At 41.1% G+C, this 23,335-nt stretch overlaps 1 protein-coding gene across 3 annotated transcripts in view; it reads right to left on the bottom strand.

The window, feature by feature from the left end:
• Positions 1–4,464: 4,464 nt before the first annotated feature.
• LOC145503079 (ras-specific guanine nucleotide-releasing factor 1-like) overlaps positions 4,465–23,335 on the bottom strand; it is a 46,026-nt gene continuing 27,155 nt past the window's right edge. For all 3 annotated transcript variants that reach the window (XM_081482509.1, XM_081482527.1, XM_081482519.1), the window contains 18 exons: positions 21,337–21,454; positions 20,958–21,121; positions 20,062–20,119; positions 19,520–19,698; positions 14,266–14,342; positions 12,511–12,586; positions 10,416–10,686; positions 9,066–10,190; positions 8,874–8,968; positions 8,661–8,773; positions 8,300–8,366; positions 7,537–7,643; positions 7,360–7,444; positions 6,767–6,964; positions 6,010–6,089; positions 5,491–5,608; positions 5,234–5,302; positions 4,465–5,052 (listed from right to left, as the gene is read on the bottom strand). In XM_081482509.1, the coding sequence (XP_081338635.1) occupies positions 4,924–5,052; positions 5,234–5,302; positions 5,491–5,608; positions 6,010–6,089; positions 6,767–6,964; positions 7,360–7,444; positions 7,537–7,643; positions 8,300–8,366; positions 8,661–8,773; positions 8,874–8,968; positions 9,066–10,190; positions 10,416–10,686; positions 12,511–12,586; positions 14,266–14,342; positions 19,520–19,698; positions 20,062–20,119; positions 20,958–21,121; positions 21,337–21,454 (3,129 nt within the window). In that variant the 3' untranslated portion in view covers positions 4,465–4,923. The remainder of the gene's footprint in view (positions 5,053–5,233; positions 5,303–5,490; positions 5,609–6,009; positions 6,090–6,766; positions 6,965–7,359; positions 7,445–7,536; positions 7,644–8,299; positions 8,367–8,660; positions 8,774–8,873; positions 8,969–9,065; positions 10,191–10,415; positions 10,687–12,510; positions 12,587–14,265; positions 14,343–19,519; positions 19,699–20,061; positions 20,120–20,957; positions 21,122–21,336; positions 21,455–23,335) is intronic.

Consider the following 23,335-nt stretch of genomic DNA (forward strand, 5'->3'; position numbering starts at 1 on the left):
TTACTTTTAGCACTAATGGAAGCTTCTCAAATTCTAAAAAGGCTTTAGTTGAGAAGGCTAGAATATCTATTTTCGCATCCAAACGTTATCTTGATTTCAATAAACTTCCTATCAATATGTGTAATAAACTATTTGATACTCTATTTTAACCCATGCTTTTATACGGATCCGAAATCTTGGGAACATATCTCCAATTTTCACATTTCGACCCTCTCCCCTTTTCAATGTTGTAACCACGTGATAGTGTCCACGGAGCGTATTTCAACATTGAAAAGGGGGAGAGGGGGGTTTGGCTATCGACAAAAAGATGCTTTTTGAAATTACGGAAGGACGGCGATAGAAAGCGTTTGTTTTGCTCAAATGTTTCAACACTTTCGTCCATGATTGTAGTTGTTTAGTCGCTATGCCGGCATTCAAGATAATTTCTCTCGCTGAGCGCTACTCTCCAAGGTATTTGTTATTGTATTCAAAATTATTTCTGTCACTGGTCTTCCCACTTTGAGCTGTTTTGTTGCTGGATTCCAAGTTATTTTTGTCGCAGGTCGCTTCGCTGCCTTACTTAACATGCGGCCAACGCCAACTTATATCTTCATGACAGTGACCAACTCTAAAGCTCATTGGCTACTTTGGTCACTGTACACAACTAAATATTGCTTTTTCTAGTTCATTTCTATTTGTATTTTTTTCTGTATTATTGTAAACCATCTTATGTTAAGTCGTTTTCTGTAAGCAGTGTGCAATAATAAAAAATGAAACTGCTGCGAGCTATTTCGTTGTCACTGTACCGCTATTCAACATTATTACTGTCGCTGATCACTTCGCTCGGAGCTGTTGTTTTGTTGAGTTATTTTCTAGGCTGATCGCTACACTCCGAGTTGTTTTATCTGCGCTGTTAAAGGGGCTCAGTCTCGGTTTGCGCATATTGAAAAGTTTAGCCTCAATTTTTCAAATTCGTCGTTTGTAATCCGACCCGTGTTAATCTTCTCCATCCTTAGCCATCCTTGTTTCTTTATGGTGTTTTTCTATCTTATTAATTAAGCTGTTATTTTCAGGTTTTCTACCATTTAAAATTAATTTTGTAGGTGGCCAAAATAACTCAAAATATCGTGACTGAGCTTGGTTGGGAATTGCTTTGTTGTGGTATAGTATTCAAATTGATTTCTGTCGCTAATCGCTAGTCCCCTCATTTTCTCTTGGACTGAACTAACCGAACAAACATTTAACAGATTTGCGCTTAAACAGCTACATTTGACTCATGTGCCAGAACGACTAGCTTTAATGCTTTGAGCTCGAGAGACATAAGCTCGAAAAGATAGATGCAAGAAACATAAGAACGTCTCCAGGCAAACGTATAGCTTTCTCGAAGTAAAGCTACGGCGTCTCTGAAGAATAAGAATCAGCATACCGTACTTGAAACAGTTCTAATCAAACAGCCGGGCGAAATATTCAAAGATCCCCCTATCGTAAAAAGGGCAGATCCTTAAAAGATATACTCGTTCGAGCAAAACTTTAAAAGCGGTTATTACACCGATAAATTTGATAAAAGCTTGCTTCGTTTTGAAATAGTTCCCGCGCGTATACTCGTCGGACTCGCTTTAGGCATCTTATGGCACTGCGAGAGAGTACGTTACAGCTTATGGAGAAAATAAGAACATATATAAAAAGAATTCCTCACCTTTCCTGACCCACTGTAGGATATCTACGAGTAAAGTCTATAGGTAGTGATTTTTGCAATCAGTCATGTTATGATTTGTCATGATCATCATGATTTGCTGTGGTCTCCAGGAAAGTTTCTCTCACGTGATGCTTTATGAAACTGCTGACACCCTAAATTGTAAGAAGTTGCTAAAATAATCTTGTAGTATTGTGGTGCATGTGTAGGTTGAAGTAAGTACATGTACAATGTCAGTGTAATTGTTTAGAGTAGACGTTGTTTGGATAGGAAATGGAGATCTATAATGAAATCAAATCAACCAACTTTTTCACATGAGAATGCAACACCAGACTTTATTAAAAATCTCGTTGGAACAACAAGGAAATACAGCCCTTCAGTTTATCGTGAAAAAACTCGGCATATGACGTATCATTTTATTGTATATTGGATCTCAGTTGTGATCTGTGGGCAAAGAGTCTGTAATCGAACGTTTTGACGGGATAGAGAGAAAATGAAAGTGGAATTCCTGACGATTATTGAAAGAATATATATTGTTTTTTGCGTTATTTTTACACCTGGTAAGTAGAAATCTTTCTATTTGCATTTATTCTTCGCGTAAGAATTTTTCTTCGAGTACGTTGACACGTTGAAAGACACTTTTAAAAAGTGTCAACTTATTTCATGATTCAGCTAAAAGTATACCTATACCAAATTTCATTCAAACTCTCTACTGATTAAAACCATGCCTGAAACATTATCAGCATTTCCAGATATTTAAGTTCCCATGGTAAAAATCGAAATTGTTCTTATGATCATCAATACATGAATTATTACTAGCATAAAGGCAGGCGTTTGATTGCTAACTCATTCAACTGACGAGTGTATTTTCCGAACCTGGTATTTGCCTGTTATGTGAAAAATCAAAACAAAACACAACTGTAACCTATTTTTCAGGAACCTGGGGCGAGTTCAATCCTTGTTTCTCGAGCCAGGTTATCGCGGGTGATGAGAGAAGCGTGACATTAGCTCAAGAGTCTGACTACAAATGCGACGGTGAGCTCGAAAAGGGCTGGTATCATTTTGTCAGCAGCGACGGACTACCCATGAAGATGGCAACACAGTGGATATCGGTAAACAGGTGCAGTTAACTGACATGTTTGTAATAGCGCTTCGTGCTCGTGTATCACGCTTCGCGGTCTGCTCCGCCGGCTAATCCGCCTGTTCAACAGGCTATAGTAACTGGACCGAGTGGAGTGCGATACAGGGAGTAATCGTGCGAGTAATTTTAAAATCGGACGACCGAGTAGTGCGAGGCCGATTTGAAATTTCGAGCCTTTTGAGCACTTCGTTTGAGCGAAAAAACCACGTGTGTAAAGCGGGCGTTAGTGACGTACAAAAGGCATAGGCATCCAATTAAAAGTATCTACAGAAGGTACAAAAGTTTTAATTGGATGCCTGTGATCGGACGCCCACATGATGCTATTTTAAGAAATTTCACCAGCATCAGCACTTTTGGTTGTCTCCTTCTCCACAACGTTTTTTTTTTACAGTAGCGATTAATTTTAATTTAATTTATTATCTGTATGTAATTTAGTGGAGTGAATCTGCAATAAATAAATAAATAAATAAGTATATAAATAAATAAATAAATAAATAAATAAAAATAAATATATTTGCTTGATGCAAATGAGTCTTACACAAACAAGACATCTAAATTATGATTTACTTGGAAGTAAGAATGCACAAAGCTATTGATGCCAATTGAATCACCGATAGCATTAATTTTAGGGCCTTTTGGATGAAGAAATGGCCCGGAAATGATATTTTGCTGTTAGTTTAGTAAATGAATTTCTTCAGAACCTTTTTTAAGTTTGGAGTAGTTCATAAAGACAAGAGGTTGATTAAAAGAAGCTTGACGAGACTTGTTTACACATACAGATGACAGTTACAACCATCTTTATTCTTTAAACCTGAGCTGGAGCCAAATTAGGTTCATGTGAAGTTACAGCCCAACTGACTGTGAATCTATTAACCAACAGGTGCGGAACATATTCTTCAGTGTGGTTGAATAAGCAGCATCCGTCATCAGATCAAGGTATTATCACTTGTGAAGTGTGCGCGAATGTTTTTAACATCACTGTCGAGTGCCCGTGGCCCTGGAACATCCGAGTGAAAAACTGCGGCGGTTTTTTTGTGTACGAGTTGAAAGCTACACCGTACTGTCCAATGCGATACTGCACTAGTATATGAACATTGTGAAAAGCAGCGTCTTTTGATACCACCATTACCTGGCTCAAAGAAACGGCAAGGAGGGAAACACAAATCAGCTACAGGGGGCTTCAACTGAAAAGTGTAATGCAGGAAAAAAAAACAGTATTTACAAAGAGACTCTGGGCATCTAGTTAAAAACATTTCGGAAACAAGGTTTAGCCTCTCAAATTTTATCAAGACCCTACAACTGAAGAAGACATCACATAACTTCGGATGTTCTGTTAGACCGGAAGTGTACAATTCATACATCAATAAATAGGACGTTTCTAATCGCCCCCTTTTCAATTTGTAAAATAATTTTCATGGCAAAACAAGGTCTCGAAAAAGTCAAATTACGGTCGTACCGCCAGTAAGGGTCACCTCTCTTTCCTCTTATTACACGAACGAAAAGGTTAAGAGTTTTCTTCCAATGAAAATTCTCATGTTCTCGTTGCTCCAGTAAGCATCTTACGATGCCACACTAGAGCTATGCCCGCTAATCAAACTTTCATTAAGCAATGTAAACTGTGGGATACAAACAATAAATACATCAAATTCGATTTATTATTCAGGGAAGTTTTTTTTATTATTATCTTGACGAAAAATCGTCACACAACAATACATCTGTTATCAATATCTGTTGTTAGCAGCATCTATAAATGGAAAAAATTCCTTAAAGCTTTTTCATTTTTAAAAACTTTCCACAAGTGATTTATTTAGTACTCTGAATTTTTACATAACTAGATCTTTGTCATGAAATACGTACCTTACAAATAAATTAAACTAAGGTTTAGTACGTTTTATCATGCGACGACGGGACGACGTGACAAACATTGCGTGACGGGGCGCAAGTATCGTGAGTGTATAAGAAATAGAAACTCAGTTTCAGTGTAAGGATAGCCTGTTAGAACAGGCGTCCGCAACAAAATGTTTCTGCTTTTAAAGGACAATTTTTATAGGCCTTTTTTCACCCAGACCAACAGTTGTTCCGTTCGCTGGAATATTGCGCCTCAACTGGATCAGATTTCAGTCTCTATTGGCTGTTTGAGTTTAGAGGAAGCTCGTTTTCTTGGTTCCAGTGCTAGAGATGTTTGGTACAGCATGTCCTCATCCATAAGGTTGTCTTTGGATATCAGATACTGAATAATCTGTAAACAGTAATTGACATTAAAAACATTAAATTATTTAACATCCTTTGAAACAATGCTGCACAGAGTACAAAGTGAAAGCAGGAGTGAAACAGTACTTCAGTTTTCTAAATAACACCAAGTACAAAACAAAATAAGACTTTTTGCGAAGCATCTTTCACTTGGTTAAATACTCTCTTACGTTTTTATCGGGCTCCAGCGTGTACTTGTTCTGTTGATAATGATGAATTTCTTCAATAACTTGAGCGATCTGAAAAGCGACAAACAATCTTAAAATGGAATTAGCACAAGATTGTAACCTGCGCTAAGATTTCCACAGAAGAAAGCAAAGAACATATACGACAGCTTTAAGGACTCAAAGGAAACGATTTGAAGTTACACCCATCTTTCCGCTGTTAAAATCAGATACGCTAGGTGTTCAAAGAAGCAGCTCCTCACCATTCTCATTTTGGAGAAATTAATGAGTCCATTCTCGTTACTGTTGGGTGTGCCATCCTCAATGAACGCCAAGTCCGTTAAGTAGAACCCAAGATATGGAATGCACGGAGGGTCCGCACTGTAATCAACACAACCACAAACCAAGTTATTAACACAACACGTCCTATTAGCTTTTCATGACACTTCTTTATACATTTCTGCTAAGTCGCAAAAACGTAAATTTGAAGGCTTTTGTATACGCTTCCACAGTTGCCAAGGAGCCTGAACAAAAGATGAGAATATAAGTCGACGTGGAAAATTTGGATGGCATTGTTTCCAGTGTTAACCCTCTGACAGGGTAAGCCAAAGGAATAAGAGTCATTTAGCTGACAACACGTGTAGTGTACTGACTCTATTGTCACCTTCCAACATTTTTAACGAAATAAAGCGAAATAATTTTAAGGTCTGATTAGCAGACCAAATACTTATGACGTATCGGTATGCTGCAGAATTCACACCACAGTATATTTACAAACTTACCATCGAAGAGCATCTCGCATGTTCTTAAACCGACCATCAGAACTGACCAATTTTTGCAGACGATCGATTAGTGTCCGAGTCTATGAAGGGACAAACAAGGAATTAAGGTAAAGGGTAAAGGAAGGTCCGTCTACCTACGTTTTGCCCTGCTCTATTTCTCTGATTGTGCCTACCATGATATACTAACAGAAAGTTGCCATGGGCAACCCTTACAAGACCGCTAATAAGCTGTGCCCTTACTACTACTTTAAAATAACTTGTAGTCAGAGCAGCTGTTCCAAGGCTGATCATGAAGCAACTAGTAGTCCTCTATTACCCCGGATGGGAAAGCCTACACAACTGAGCAGTATAGCTCCTCCGGTTCAAGCCTCTTCCAGGCGTTCAGTTAATTGGGGCGCAGCGCGAAAAATAGCGCACAAAAAATAGGGGAGGGTCAGGGAGAAGCGCAGCGCGGAAGGCAAGAGTTCGTTTGCTTCTCATCAAGCCCCTTTTCCCTTTTTTCGATCGCCATTTTCCGTGCGGCGCCTAAACTAACTGAAAGCCTGGTAGAGGCTTCTCCGATTTGAACACTCAACTTTGTAAGCTCAAGTTCAACCCCTTAATTACCGCGCGTCCACACGTTAAAAGCTGACTACTTTTTTGTGCCATACAAAATAACGCACCACAACTCTTATTCCGTTTTTGCCGGGCCTTTGAAACGTTAAAAGAATGACGTTAAGATGATTGGCGAACTCGTTTAATACAGTTGATCGCTTACCTGTTTAGATACCTTCTCCCAAGTCTTCTTCAGTCTGTAGATTGAACTACTCATGAAGGCGGAAGTAATTTCTAGCACGGAGTTAAAGTTATGGAGATTGCGGCAGACCTCCGCTACTGCTGCCCACTTCTCTATCGCCGTGGCGCGTGCTGAGGGAGACTGGTGCTTTACTATTTCTGACGCTACCAGGGAACTTGTCTGGAAAACAAACACAACGTAACGTAACATGACAACGAAGGGCAAGGTTACAAATATATATATCGAGGAAATGACTCTTCCCCATGCAAACACACACAATATAATCCACTCGCACGTTATTGCTTCGTCTGTGACATCTTTACCATGTTCACTCTTTACTGACAACAAAACATGATCTTCTTTCTTCAAATATTTTCAAACCGCACCCGGAATTTAAATGCGATTTCAAGACGGTATTACGGCTTTGAAAAGATGCCATACAAAGAAAATTGAATCATCCTAGTTCACTTTTTCAAGATTCAAAGAGTGATTTCAAAACCTATCGGAGCTCTGCAATAGTAAGTAGATATACACTTGATTCGGGAGCTGCCAATGATGACATGTATCCAACTTACCTCATTAAATCGTTTTGTCACGCGAAGAATGTTCGGGGCTCGAACGTTTTTATCCGACTTCATCCAAGAAAGGTTGAGAAATTCACTGAAACAATAGTACAATGGTTTGATTAGCCTGTTCTGAACAGAACGAACAACGGAGAGTTATCATCGCTTTAAGGTCAATATCTTACTTACTGTGAAGGAACATTGGAAAAAATAAGGTGTTCCACGAATGTGAGTTGCTCGGCCAGTTGAGTAGCGGAGATTTTATCAAATGTTGCCAAGTCCTCTTGCTTCGTTGTCTACGTAGTGCCCAGACAAGAAACGGACAATTAGTAAATATATTGCATAAACAAACAAAAGAGCAGATAGGCCGTTATTAAGAAAAGCATCACACACACTTAATACAGAAGGTAGAAACCGAGAGACCAAGAGACAGACCGACAGACAGACAGACAGGCAGGCAGGAAGACAGACAGGCACGCAGGCAGACAGACAGACAAGCAGGCAGGTAGACAGACAGGCGCGCAGGCAGACAAACAGACAAGCAGGCAGGCAGACAGACAAGCAGGCAGGCAGACAGACAAGACAGACAGGCAGACAGACAGACAGGCACGCAGGCAGGAAGACAGACAGGCGCACAGGCAGACAGACAGACAAGCAGGCAGGCAGACAGACAGACAGACAGGCAGGTAGACTTACCGACCGACCGGCAGACAGACAGACAGAAAGGCCGTCAGAGATAGAAAAAAGATAATGACAGGGAAGATGACTAGGTGTCACCCGTGGTGTTCCTATGCTGGAGATTTTGCATGCAGTGTTCATGTGTGACTGAAACCAAGAAGATCAGCTCGCATCGACGCTTATACCAGCCGGCTCACACAAACTATAAACACTAACAAACGTTTGCGTGTCAAAGTGCATTTGTATGGCTTTGTTTTAAGTGCCGCTAACTTACCATGGACAAAAATGTTGCTTCAAATGAAAGAGTTGCTTGTAATTCTTTGTGTTTTCGCTCTAGTGTCCTGTACAAAATTGAAATAAGTAATGCCGTGACTTTTCCTCATCGTTCTTACAGGTCTAATTATTGCTCTTCACTATATGCAAATCCTGTATTTACCCTGTACTTGTTTTCTACTCGGTTTCTCTGATCAAGCTCAAGATAATTTTAAGCCGTAGAGTTTTAACTATTTTACACTTTTAGCTCGGCAATACTGTCACGTGCGGTCAAGGAAGCCACAGATGACCTAGTTGTAAAGGGAAAAGAAGGCATTTCTGGGCAATAACTGATAATCTACCATTAACCGAAGACGGTTTACCTTATAATAGCCGTTGCAAATTTCTGCTCTAGATTCGTTGATCCATCATTGCTTAGAATGTGATTCATTGATGAGATTAGCTGATCTTTCAAAGCTGGATCAGCTTCAAAATCCTACAGACGAACACAGGTTCAAAGAACAGTTACGTCAAGCAAAGAAACAGGAATATAAAAATCCAAAAGAAAAGAGTTTCACGGCACGAGCAACACTTACTTCAGGATGTTTTGTAACCCAGTGACGTAGCACAGTCAGCACTCTCATGGTTGCCAAGTGAGTGTTCGAGGAAAGCAATTCGCGGATTGTGTGGCCTGGACAGACAGAGACATAAACAAACAAGCAGGTGTTTATGGAAGACAGTTCAATTTTTTTTAAAATTCAAGAGACTACAGTTTATTGTCTACTCACCAAAACGGAATTTAGTTGCAGTAGGTGAGGTGGCTGCATATGACGGAGACGCGCCCGCGGTGGCAGCGGCGAAGGCTGAGGCCGCAGATGATATACTTGACCTGCGCCGGGATGGCCTTGATGATGTCACAACAACTCCAGCACTAACGCTGCTTGCTGAAGGTGAAAGAGGAGAACGTGGAGAGCTTATGGGAGAAACGGGCGACTTAGGCGGCGGGTGAGAGGAAAGCTTTGGCGAGCTGGGACGACGCTGTGTTTTTAAATTCAACACCCTTTCCTCCGCTTCCTTGACGATCTTGTAAAGACGACACGGTGAGCTTGGCCTTCGTGTAGACAGTTTATTTTGCGTCAATTCAGGGCTCTGGTCACCGGTAATTCCCAGACAGCCAACAGTAGGATCCGTGTTGCGTTCGCGTTGCGCACTGGGAGATGACCGTCGCCGACTATCCGTGGCTTTGGGTGTTTGAAATAAGTCGTCACCATGCCTAGCTACATCACCGTTTTCAACCGCATTGGGAATTCTTCTCCTTGTTTTCTCCACACTGATGTGATCTGAATGAGTTATAGATTGGCTTTGTGATGAAGATGAGTTAAAGACAGGATCTCTTGTCAGAACAGCTGCACCAGACGAACAAGCACGAGATCTCCTACCGCGAGCCTTGGGCGGCGCCTGCAGTTCAAATTTCAACTCGCTAAAAATGTCGTCTTCATGGCACGACGATAGCAATGAGTTGCTTTTACCAATCTCTCCCGACATGAAATCAGACGAGCTGCTCTGGGCCCGAGTGCGAATATTCCCTCGTGATAAGAATGGAGAGCTGTAGTTCCTAGCCCCTCCATGTCGGATTGGCGTCGGTGAATCTTCTTCTGGTGAGTGAGGAGGATCACAAGAGGACTCTGGAAACTCGAAGGCAGCGGACTCGCCTAAGGCAGAAGGTGAGGAGTGACGCCTGTAGGAATGGTAGTTGGTGGGACACAGTCGGTCAGGTGTCCGAGTGGCTGCAGTAGATTTAGACATGTTCTCTGCCTGCTCGTTATCGGACGGCATTTTTACGTCAGACACAGTGATGGAGATAGACTGCGAAGGAGAGGGTTGAGTCTTTTCACCAAAGAACTTGCTGCGACCTTCAAAAGGAAAGAAATATAAACTTCAGATTTCAAATCACCAGTGACATGTGCTGGAACCTAATATATAACGCATATTCTACCGCTTCCAATGCTGCTATCGGCTTTTTTTTAAGCGAGATAGCTGTTATCTAGCAGCGGAATCTAGCACACAACAATGAGAGGCTTAATCCACAACCGATTTGGGCGCAAAACAGAACTTCACAGATAGCAACATAGCATTACCTTTCTTCTTGTCTTGTCGAGGACTGAGCGCCTCAGTCGGCAGCGATACAGAGCGGACCTTACGGCTGACTGGAGAGAACACGTCTGTTGCTAAATACAGCGGGTAGTCCTTAGCATTATGTGAGTAGTAAAACTGCAGCAGTGTATCTAGAAGCGCTGACGCTGATGTGTATACGCGATAAGTAATGAGAAACGTGTTTAAGAAGTCAGCACTTAGGAAACGAATGTCTAGAAGGCGCTCCAACAGACGCTCCAAGCTGGCGTGACGTATCTGCAAGAATAATTATACGAGGGGGAAATATTAATAGAATTGCGTATCGCGCGCGAATGGTGACCATAAAGTCCTTTGATGACAATGGTGACAATGGTGACAATAAAGTCCTAAGTCCTAAGTTCATAACCGCCGACCGGTTAGCTCAGTGGTAGAGCATCGGACTAGCGTGCGGGAGGTCGCAGGTTCAAACCCCGGCCGGACCAACACTCAGGGTCTTTAAATAATTGAGGAGAAAGTGCTGCCTTTGTAATGACATCTGCAAATGGTTAGACTTTCTAGTCTTCTCGGATAAGGACGATAAACCGTAGGCCCCGTCTCACAACTCTTCAAAATTAATTCTGTGGGACGTAAAAAAACCCACACACTAATCGAAAAGAGTAGGGGATGTAGTTCCCGGTGTGGTGGTCTATCTCTCATCTGATGGTTAAATGCTCGGAGATATTAGCTGCATAAGCTACTCTGAAATCCGAGGGTAAATAAAGTGATGTATGTATGTATGTATGTATGTAGTTGAAAATACGACGCACAGCGGCGTAGTTTTGACGAAATTCGAGGAGTTTTGATAGCCGATGAAACACTGTCTCGAGTGTTTGACATATCTTCTCAATCGAAACAAAAACTAAGTAAACGGAGATGCACAATCGTCAAAAAATCTATACCAATTAAGACCGGGTATCCAAACCTCCCTCACGGTTGTGATTTTCATTTTTAACTTGATGAATTATTAATGAGTTTGAGAAGGTCTGAGCAAGGTCAGCGGTTAACTCTGTAGCATGAGTTATCAGCTATTCTCCTAGGTGAAACAACTCCCCCTGGATGACATGCTAGTCCATCGCAGGTCAACTCGGTGTAGTCTGTCACCTTACCCTTACAATTTGCAGGTACCAAGTTCTACTCTTAGGTGAAGAGAGCCAATGTGAGATTAAGTACCTTGCCTAAGAACGGCCAAGGTTGAACCGTGCCCGTTCGAAATCGGGACTTTAATGCACTAAACATATCGCCATAGCGCTTCCCAACAGAAAACAGACTTTCGCCATTTCTCGCCGTATGAGTAGTTTTACGCATGCAAGTATACAAGCCCAAAGCATCAACGCACTATCACAACAACCTTCTTGTTTTTCCTTAGTGAAGGAACATGACCGAAAACTCCCTGTATATCTCATTCACAAACCCTGTTTCGCTGGCTGGCTCCGCTTTCCACAGACTAGTGGTGTTGATGTAATTATTTTTGCAGATTAGGTTAGCTACCTACCAAAGTGCGGTTACATTGCCTTTACGTTACCTAAGTGTTGATATAACGAAACTCCTCCACATAAGATTAGTCTTATAACGTTATATACATTACAATATTTTGCAGCAATTAAGTGTATAATGAAGGCGTGTAATAAATTTTCACTAATTTACCATCATTTTTATTTACCAAACGTGAAAAAACGACAATCGGCAGTCGCAATGAAACACGTACATTCCGAACATCTAGGATGTTCTTTCATTTCCAGAATTCGTTGGCGAAGCATGTTTATTTCTAAAAAAATGTTTGCTCAGTTTAATCTTATTGGATTTTTTTAACTGAACAGTGATGCAGCAGGATTGCATTTTAAGGAGCTGGCAAAGATTAAATTTTGGTCCTTGAGAAAAACAGTCAATCTTTTTCGCCAGTGGACGTAGAAAACCTCTGAAAACAAATACGAGTGGTCCTCCACACGAATTTGAGGCGAATCTTGAATTGTCCACGGGTCAGATATTTCAATCGTGTATCAAAAACGCGATCAACAAGCTAATTTGTTGCGTGCATGGTACAAAATTAATTTTAGTACTTACCTTCGGTAGCTTGCAGCAATTAAGTGCTTTGCAGTATTTTATATCAGTATCATCAGTAAACAGCTTCGGGTCCGATCTGAAAACAAAGCAGAAATCACCTTCAACACCTTTAAACGTCGACACGAACGCTAAATCCACAAGGAAAAGTCTCTTCTTTAAATAAGAAACACATGGATGTGTCCAATGACAGGAAAACACAAACAATTTACCCAAACGATGATGATTTTCTTGCAAAGCAAAGAGAACAGTACGTGATGCTTGATGAATTGACTTTGATCTTACCGCCAAGTCCCATCAAGCATCAGGGGCAGACTTTTGATTAGCGAGTTATTTTTGAAGGTAAGATGCAAACGTCAGTGTTACTTAGTGCTATCACACTCAATGGACGGGTTGCTATAGTCCTTTGCAGATCACGCCTTGGCATGACGTTAACCACGATCGCGTCTACAAAATATTGAACAACAACACATCCGCTATTGTGTTTGCGAGAGAACAACGAAGCAGCTGGGAGCAATGAGACGGGCTATATTCGCAAGATACATCTAACAATTATTCGCGTGTTGGATATGAGTTGGCTATAATCATCTTATATCCAACAAGCACGAGTGGAATAATAATAATTTTTTTTTTTTTAACGCCCCCCCCACCTCCCCCAAAGATCGACAACTAAACTAAACTAAACTACAAGTAAAATAAAATAAAATAACAACGCCCAAAAAAATTACGCGTACGCTTACAATATTTGTAGAGCATGGTATACCAGGGGTATAATGGCTCACATATCTTGTATTCCATTATCCACTGATCCAGTTTTTAATAACACTTGTTAGCTATGCCTATAATTAGTAAGCGAAGAGCTGGGATAAATTTGGTCCACTTTCAAAGTATAAACAACAGTACCTTAAAACCATTTTGTTTACTTTCAAGATGAAGCAGAAATAACTACGTGGTTTGAATACTGAGCGGATCAAAATTGTGAATAACCTCTGATAGCAACCGACAGTAATATTTCAGTTTGACATCCATGCATGCAACAAATAAGTAGGTTATTGACCGTGACGTGCGTGATATTTCCCCCTCTTGTTTCCAATTATGCAAAATATATCGAGCAGCGTCGTTCCACGGCAACAACCCTCACATATTTTTACGGCTTTTGCGCAATTTCACGAGTGCGCAAGGTGAATAACACGCCAACATTGAATATAAACAGAAACCCATGGCAAAGATTATTACTGACGAACAGAAAATGTGGCTGGATGCACCTGCGTGGGAGTTTGTTGGCATCACATCGTATTTATTGTCCTGGAATGAATTAAGCCAACAAATGACTGAACATAAGTGACTAATGACCATAAATATCCTGCATGTTTCTTAATATTTTTAAAGTGCTATCTGTTTCAGTGAGAAGAGGTGAAGTGACAAGAATAGTTCTTTCATAAAGTTTCCGGTTGGAGAGGACAGAGTGAAAAATCAAATCCACAGGGGACGCAGGGATTATCCATGCTCCACAATAACAAGCCACTCCAAATTGTCGTTTATTTAAAATATAAACATCGGCTGTCTATCCTATCTTTACGCCTTTGGAATCAAAATAACATTAAATTACTGCTGATAACTTATCGGTAAAAAACTGGCTGGCACGCGCTTGGAGTTTTAAGAATAACAAAAAGAATAACGACTCACGCATTGTTAACGTGTTTTGACTTCCGCCAAAGTTAGAGCACCCTTAACCTTATAAAGTTGTATGCAATTTACCTGACACTACATAAACTTTGTCTGGAGGCAACAGAGATATTGTCTTCTTCTGCCATCACTGCAAGATTCTCAATACACTGAAACAAAAACATCACAAATGCAAATGAAACAAATGCTAGCGAAGTTTAAACACACGCGTGTGCTTGCAGTTATGCAATTCCTTAAAAGCGGTTTTTCACAATGTCCAGCATTATGAGGGTTCTACCTGGTGACAGATGACTTCCCTTATTTCTACCTCAGGGTCGAATTTATGATTTATCAAAGGGACCCTGCCATTAAGTTATACTACATCAACATTACCTACCTGAAATCGAAAACGTCAGAAAGAAAAACAAAATTATTATATACACATAATATATAAACAACAGCAAAAGTGAAAGTTAAGTTCTCACAGTTTTTCCCTACCTCCATAGTTTTAGCGCGAAACGGGAGAAACCTACTACAAAAAGAGATTTGACTGAACAGAGCAGTAAAATGACATACCCGTCAACTTCCTGTTGAAACAACGCTTAGCCAATGATAGTTCAGAAAATAAAATTTATTCACGGAAGCTGGTACACGTTTAAAATCTGTTGACATATTAAAATCCAGCTGCCTTCACCTGTTACACCGGAAGATGTTCTTGGTAACGCAACCTTTTATTCGAGCTCTTAGTAACAAAGAGGAAATAATCACCGTTCGCTGCTTATTGTGCCGTTCAACCAACCACCAAATCACTTTAGATTGCCTAAGCCACTCCAAACAAGTTGGACACGACGAAAAAAATTTGAACTTTGTTAATTTGCAAAAAAAAAGAGAAACCAAAAAAATAGTCACAGAGCGGTGCGTGAATGTAAATTCCCTAACAACAACCGCTTCGCTAAACATCGAAAGAAAGGCGAATCATTTTATTCGTCAAATAGATCACAAAACAAAATACTAAAAATAGGAAAAATGTTAGTAACTTGTGTTGGTTTCGGACCGAGTTTTTCTATGTTAATACATCCCACATCCTAACAGAGACAACAGAGGAAGTGATGGCCACGTTTTAGTGAGTGGGCGGTCTTGAAAATTGGCCGACTTTCTCCGACCGGGTTGAATAAATAACTGCACCATGTGAAAGAAATTTCTTGTTCTCAGTTTATCTGATTGTTTCAGGTAAGCGAACAGAACGCTGCAATCAAGTATTCCTCGTTTTACATGTTCATCCCGCAAGTAAATCGAATTGTCGCTATGCAAATTTCAAGTCTTTCAAAGAAATGAATAGATTAAAAAGGTTAAAATCCGCAAATACAAGCTTAAATATTCAACTCTATACGCTAGATTATTACACATGGCTCCGAATCGTCTTCTAAATGACTCATTAAATCCTGGATTAAAATAACGTCGACCACACAGATGTCTAGTCAGAGATATAAATACAAACTATGATAAAAAAGAAAAATGACATTTAACATATTCTAATGTAAATCTCACTAGCTTCGCTAATATCACTCGAAATACCTGTGTTTTCACGGACTTGAGCTGCGATATTTTCTGCTAACAAGTAGACACCATCTTCTGGCTGTCTGCCCACAGATCGTGCACAGTGCGAATATCATGTGAAACATTAGTGAACCCACTAACAGATGATCTCATGAGCCACTTTTCTTGTTTCTTGCTTACGATTTGACATCACCCCGGCGACTAACACTTAAGTGGCGATCGTCACGGCAAAATGAGATCTATTTGTTAAAGGTTTTTCTAAATACAGTCTTACCTTCAATAGCGATAGAATAAAATCTGAGACAAAAAAATCTATCACCTCGTTTAAATTTGTCTTCACTGACTATCCCCATCCCCTGTCAAACGATCTGACGCGCGGAGTCAGAGAGATGGCTTAGCAAACATTTCGCAAGTTTTTCCTAAATATGCAAACTTCAACCGACGCACTGTCAAATCTAACATCTTCCCCTTCATGGTATGAGAGCGGAATTATTATTTTAAATGAAAAATAATTACCCCAGTACTTAATAGAAAATATTGGCCAATTACAAGAAAATAAGAAAAATTCTGTAAATTATTAACAGCTAACACGATTGCATTACGGTCTCCCTAAATACATTACGGTCTCTCTAAACGTACTACGGTCTCCCTAAATGTTATGGTGTTTAAACAGCACACAAATCTAAAATGATGGTTTTTTCAGGGATTCACTAGATTTCACTTCGTCAACAAACCATTAACTTTGCTTAAAGCTAGGACAGCTTCCGAAGGCCATAAAGCTGATTGCGCTCACTTTTTCTTAAAAATGTTGTCATCAATGATCAATGATTGCGCTTTTTATTAAAAATGTTGTCATCAATGAACATTTAATTAAGATCATCATGTATAAAACTCATCCGAGACAGGTTGAAGAAAGGTTAGAATGTTACAGAACTTTGTTTTAGATCATCCCTAACGAGTTCTTTTAATTTCGTTCACTGAGATTCCGTTAATCGATTGATTAAAGGACTCCAGACGCGCCTGCCATTGCCAGTTAAGCCACTGGTATATGTTATGGATCACGAGACGGTTCGTTGCTGTTGTTGTTACATGTCGTTTCTATTAACAGTCAGGTCTCTTCGTCCAGCTTGCTAACACAACATCTACACAACAGCCATCCTTGACAACGGGAACGAAAGGTAAAACGAGCTGGGTGAATAGGTTTTCGGATTGACGGATTTGGCTTTAAAAAGCGCTCGGATTGTGGATTTTTGCGATAAATCGAGTGAATTCGCGGATTTTGAAAACACAGTGGATCGTGGATGCGCTGTGAATTTTGGCGCGGATTCCGGATTGTGCGAAATTTGGATCATAGATCTTTCTTCAGCCTTGGTCGGTATGTTAATGAGTTCATCCAAATTATTTCTTTTTTCGAACGAAGCTCATTTAAACTCAGGTGTGAGACTGTTATTGGAATTGTACTGTGTTATAGTCATCAAGCATGTTGCCTTCCTTGCTATTTGTGCGAAATTAACAATAGCATTCACAGTAAATGGTTTGAACCCAGGAGTATCAGTAGTTCGTATAGTGTGATCGTCCGGGTGAGTGTAGTTCTGAAAAGAACTGTTGTTGGTGACTGACGTTTCGACAACCTGAGCGGAAGTCATCTTCATTTCGTCAATTTCTTTCGTCTTTTCAAAGACGAAATTGACGATTTTCACGACCACCTAAACGAACAGAGCGCCGACATCCAGTTTACTAAAGAGATCGAAGAAAATGGAAAACTTCCTTTTCTAGACTGTTTGGTAAGCCGCGACAACAACGAACTACGAACGACAGTGTACAGAAAACCGACGCATACCGACAGATTACTTGACGAATCATCCTACAACCCGACTTCACACAAAGCCACGACTATAAAGACTTTGACGAGACGAGCGCAACTAGTTTGTGACACACCGGACAGCTTACGTGACGAAAACAGATACCTTGAACGTGTTTTTCACAAAAACAACTACAACGCTGACTTTATTAGACGAAACATTTACCGACCTACTGAAGCTGACGCTACGAACAAGAACCCTACGCCTGTTACTACAGTGACTATACCTTACATTAAGGGCACTTCTGAGACCATCTCACGGATCCTACAGCCCTACAACATTCGTGTAGCCCACAAACCTACAACTACGTTACGACACTTACTGACCAACGTGAAAGACAGAGACGAACCTAACGACAGACAGGGAGCAGTTTACAAGATCAAATGCTCCGACTGCCAGGCTTCCTACATTGGTGAGACTGGCAGAAACCTTAACACGAGACTGACTGAACACAAACGAGCCACGAGAAATGGTGATGCCAACAATCACATTGCTGTACATCATCAACTGACAAACCACAACATTGACTGGGACTCTGCTCAGTGCTTAACCTACGGTACAAACTATTTTCAACGACTGACTCTGGAAAGCTGGTACACTAACCTAGAACAAACGCCTCTTAACAGATGTCAACAACTACCGGCGCCTTACAAACGACTTATCCACGACAGAAACGAAACCGACAAACGGACTTCTAACAGACCGACTTAACAATACACGGACCAAAACCGACCTACTTGACTAACAATAGACGGATCGAAACCCACCAATGACTGATGACAAACCTTACACGAGTCTTTCAGCCAATACCATCATGGCTATACTGACCAATCACGTTCAACGGACCAGACTTATAAGATCATCGACTGACAAACACTATTCACTTGACTCTGAAGATGACTTCCGCTCAGGTTGTCGAAACGTCAGTCACCAACCACAGTTCTTTTCAGAACTACACTCACCCGGACGATCACACTATACGAACTAATGGCATTCACATTTACCAGTTTATCTTTGAGCTTTTGCACTTCTGTTTCCGGATGTGGTTGTGGTGTTGGATTTGAACAAAAATATTGGCGGATCGACGGGTTCGGCGAAAAAAGAGCACGGATCGGCGGATTTGTATACCCCTATTCACCCCCCTCTAAAACAGAACCCAACTCCCACCCCTTGCCCCCTCGCCCCCGCGCCAAGTAACCTCTACCACGACGGCCTTTACTTCCCAATACGTGTAGCAACTATAACACTATGTGCGTCTAGGTAAATACGAGACGGACAAAAATCGCACAAAAGCAGTTTTTTCACCGAAAACACCAGCTATTCGGCCATCGTCGCCACAGAGTCACCTCCTTAGCCAGCGGGGTCTTTGCACAAGGAAAAGTTACCTCTGATCTGGATACACATGATTTAACTGGCTTAATTCTTGGACAATTGAAGATTTTCACTACTCCTCTGGTTTCATTTCCGTGAATATTCACGAACTGATTTCTAACTAAATTCGATTTCCATCACAGCAACTACATACGATCAGAAAGTTTATAACTGGTTTGACCTGGAGCCGGGAGATTTACTGAAAAACTGGCTTACGTGAGAATTTACATTGAGAGAAGTCCTCCATAACAAAACATGTAAAAGCCACTTCTGGCCAGACTTTTTACTTCCGTTTGAATTCGCTTCGTTAAGATCCGTTACGATTAGGAGGTACTACAACTGCCAGGTTTTAGGCGGAGATCACCCTACTGTGTTTTCGGGAACGAACGCGGCGTCGAGCGAGTGAAAAACTAAGAATGGAGCCAATCAAGTCATGTGTATCCAGAGCTATCTTTTCCTCACGTCAAGATCTCGCCGGCTAAGAGGAACAAGAGGCTCTGGGGACGAGGACGCAGCTCACTTTGATAGCTGGTAAATAACTGACAAAGGCAACTTACCTGGCTTATGTCTGAAGTCCAGGCGGCTTTCTCCTGTGCTGACGGCGCCATTAAAGTCACAGTGTAAGGAGGTCCTGGGTCAGGCTTATCACGTGATCGCACGACCAGCTTGAAGGTCAACTCGTCTAAGTCGATCTCCTGGTTTCCTCGGACGCCATATAAAACACTTTCAGCATCCACTACGACACAAATACAGTACACAGGCACTCAGTTCATTGCATCAAGGGAAGTTATAAGGTGAAGCAATATTGTATAATCTTTAACTTGAAAGCTGGGTTAATTTATCAAAGAAACATCAAACACTTTCCGTGCTTATAAAGAGTTTTAGAATAAGCCTATTTGATTCAAGCTGAGTTTCTATTGAAGCACAGAACCAGCACGAGTTGTCGATGAAGTGATCGCTAAAGAGGATCTTCATTTGATGATCACAGCAAGCGTCGATTTTCTCACTGTTATGGCTCGGCACTAGCTAGATGGACGGCTAGTTAGCTTAAGGCTTCAAATTCATGCTGCGTGCTATATTGCTGACTCTGCAAACTTACCGTCTTGAAAGCAATCCTCTACTAACGTTGCATCGGCAAGAGATATGTTGGAACCATTCTAGGATAAGTCAAGAAATACAGACTGAAACACAACATAAGTTAAAGATCCAACCGAAAACAAACGTAAAATGTCCGTGACTCGGTAGAAGACCATGAGACTACAAACTACATACTTAGACAAACGGCAAGTTCACGCTCCGAAGGTAACGAAGGAGTTGATTCAGTACGGTCACTGTCACCTTTTGGATTCCATATCTGCAAAAATGCTATCATCCACACTGGCTATGTTTAGCCTTAGAAATTGCGGTAGCAAGTTGTGTTCGAACAATTTCGCGATGGTTTCCTTAAGGAAATTGCTCATTACGATTACCACAACAATTGCCACCAAATTAAATTTTCAAATTTTCGCCGCGATTGCAGTAACGCCAAAACATTTGTTAAGGTGTTATCGGGTAGTGTTACATTAAGTAACGTTTCTTGGAACTTTTCTCGTAACAGCCAGCGTGCGTAGCTGGCGACATTTCGAGCGCAAGGGCTTTGTTTCAGCGGGGCCGACGTTTTTTCCGCCCTGGTTTTCACCAACAGAGAAAATGACGAGAGCGGTACAGACGCGAGGGGAATGGGGAGTAGTGGAATCTCGCCAGCTACGCAGGCTATATAACTATGTAGTGGTCTGCTCATGCACATTTCCATTTGACTCAGTCATCGACTCGTAAAACAATCTTTGAACTCGGTTGCCGCAAGTTATCGTGATTTGGTCATGTCTCGCAGATTAATATGTGCCTCAGCCTTCTACTTCAGCAAATCATTGTTCCGCTCGCCACTTATAAACCACGATATTTTGCTCATCCTCGTCCAATACTAATTAACTATTTGTTTGTGGAGTCCAGCCGTACCTTGGTAAGGTGAAGGCGGCCACTGGATGATCTTGTGGTAAGAAGAAGGAAGCCGGAGAACAGGAAGCATTGACGAACAGATTCTTTCCTTACTTCACATGACTTCAGAGACAAACCACCAAACGTTTTACCTTTACGACTCTCTGTGATCTGAATTAAATTCCCTGAAATAATACAAACGAACACAATTATATTCTTCTCATGTTAATCCCAGATTGCACCAAAAAAGAAAGCTTGGAAGAAACATCACCAAAACAAACATAACTGACTGATCAAAGTGTTTCAAAGTCTCGCGCTAGGTTTACTTGATTCCACATCACAACTGATAAATATCAAACAAACAAACGAATCAATACTGAATAAATAGAAAGTTAGTTACCTTGTCTTATAAAGATCTGATTGACATCCAACAGCATCTCGCAGCCCTCCACTATCTGACGCTCAATAGACAGGTTTTTACGAATGTTCTCTGTCTCACTGACTTCGTCATGCATTACCTAAACTCAGCAAACAAACGAGATTATATTTGCAGCCTAACCCCAGATATAAATCGTATAATGGCTAAGTAACAGCTACACAGCGAGGTCCAGATTTTTGTCCGATGAGTTGGAGAGGGGTGAAAAAGTCGATAGAAACCGAGAACGTTTAATTCAGTGTGTTAGCTTACCTACTGAAAGATATTTAAAAACAACTATTTCAGGAAGGCACGAAAACGCGAACTTGAAACCATTCACAAAGACTGACATATAACGATGGTTAGACGGCTCCTGTGCAGCCAGTCAGATTGCTCGGCGTTCACCCGATAGTCGGTCGGTGGGTTATGCTAAAGATTTTATCTCACGACACTGGGACGTGAAAGTACTGCTCGGTAACTTTCTCTTGAACGGTCACACACCAAGGGACGTTACATGACAAGAGTTATCAGCACACGGTGACCTATGCGGAGGGAATCTCGTCACAATCCCCCTGATATTCTACTGACCGAGAAAGAAGCAACGGAAAAATACTTAAAGACTTCCTAGTTCTAGTACTTTTCTGTTTGTCACGTCGCGTTGTATGCGCACGTTGATTGTTTTTGACGGTTATACTCTGTGGGAAAGCTGTCCTCTAAAGAACAATTGTTTACTTTCCGTGTGGAGAGTTTGCTTCCAGGCTAAATGACAGGTTACAAAAAGCTGCGAGAATTACTGATCTATTCGTCTTCACCTCAGGGGATGTATTTCTTGTTAAACAAGCAGCTGGACGAAACTTGGTGGAACTCTGTGATCACAAACAGGTCATTTATCAGTCGATCCCAACACAACCACGAAAAGGTATTGTTACGTAAAATTCAGTTAAAATAACGGGACTTTGCTTTGGCAGCCTACATGCAAACAATAACAGTCTCAAGGCAGGTGACATCCCGGGGTGAAACGTGCTTAGCTCACAGAAAAAATATTCACCATTTGCAGGAGTTTGTAAGTCCCTGTCAAAGCTAGACGCTCTAAGAGCGTTTACTCGGGCTTCGTACCGCAAGTAAGCTTATTGAACACAACAAAAACTTTACATTGTGTCTAGATACCCAGCAGCCGGGAATTGTTTTCAGAAAACTACATACCCGGCATGTCTGAAATTATTATAGAATTTCCACGAAATTACTCTTTACTTAGAATAGTAGATCTTTGTTTAGCAATGTCAAGCGATTTCAAGTATTATTTTGCCCTTGTAGTTGAGAAAAATTTTCGAGCTTGGACATACTATAAAATCTCGATGTTTTCACATTTAGTCCACAAAATATAATTTGTTCAGAAATGCCAAGCGACTCTAAATAATGTTTTGGTTTTGTAATGGACGAATTCTCCCAGCCATAATACAAAAATCTTGACTCACGGGCTAGGTTGTTCAAAAAAAAACTGGCGACCCGGCGGTGAAAAATTCAAAGATAATCTGATAATCAATTTCCACAAACATTATTGATATTATTTGAAACCCCCTGAGAGTATTTGAGTATTTCGATCTTTGGCTATAAACACCAAGCGATTTTATTCAATGATTTGAGTTTGCAAGTTGTCCGACGAACTTTGTGTGACTCAGGCCTCATTTAAGTGGTGTCGGGTACCCGAGACAACCCTCCCCCGAGTTTCGACCGAGCTGCCTGGCCGAGGTAACTTTTAGCTTATTTCTTTGCAAAATTCAACCAACCGTTTACATTAGGATCGCGAACCCGTCTCGGAGGGCGAGGCAACTCAGGTGGGCGAGTCGTCTCGCCTCGGCTGGTAGGGTAGCCCTGGCAAGCGGGACAACATTTCTTCATATAAACGCTTTGCCTCGCCCAACCGGGACACCTCTCGGCCTGGCGAGTGTCACGTAATGCCTAGATTTAGGATTTAAAGCAGAGA

Source organism: Orbicella franksi, chromosome 1 (assembly GCF_964199315.1).
Source record: "Orbicella franksi chromosome 1, jaOrbFran1.1, whole genome shotgun sequence".
In the NCBI taxonomy this organism is placed as follows: Eukaryota; Metazoa; Cnidaria; class Anthozoa; order Scleractinia; family Merulinidae; genus Orbicella; species Orbicella franksi.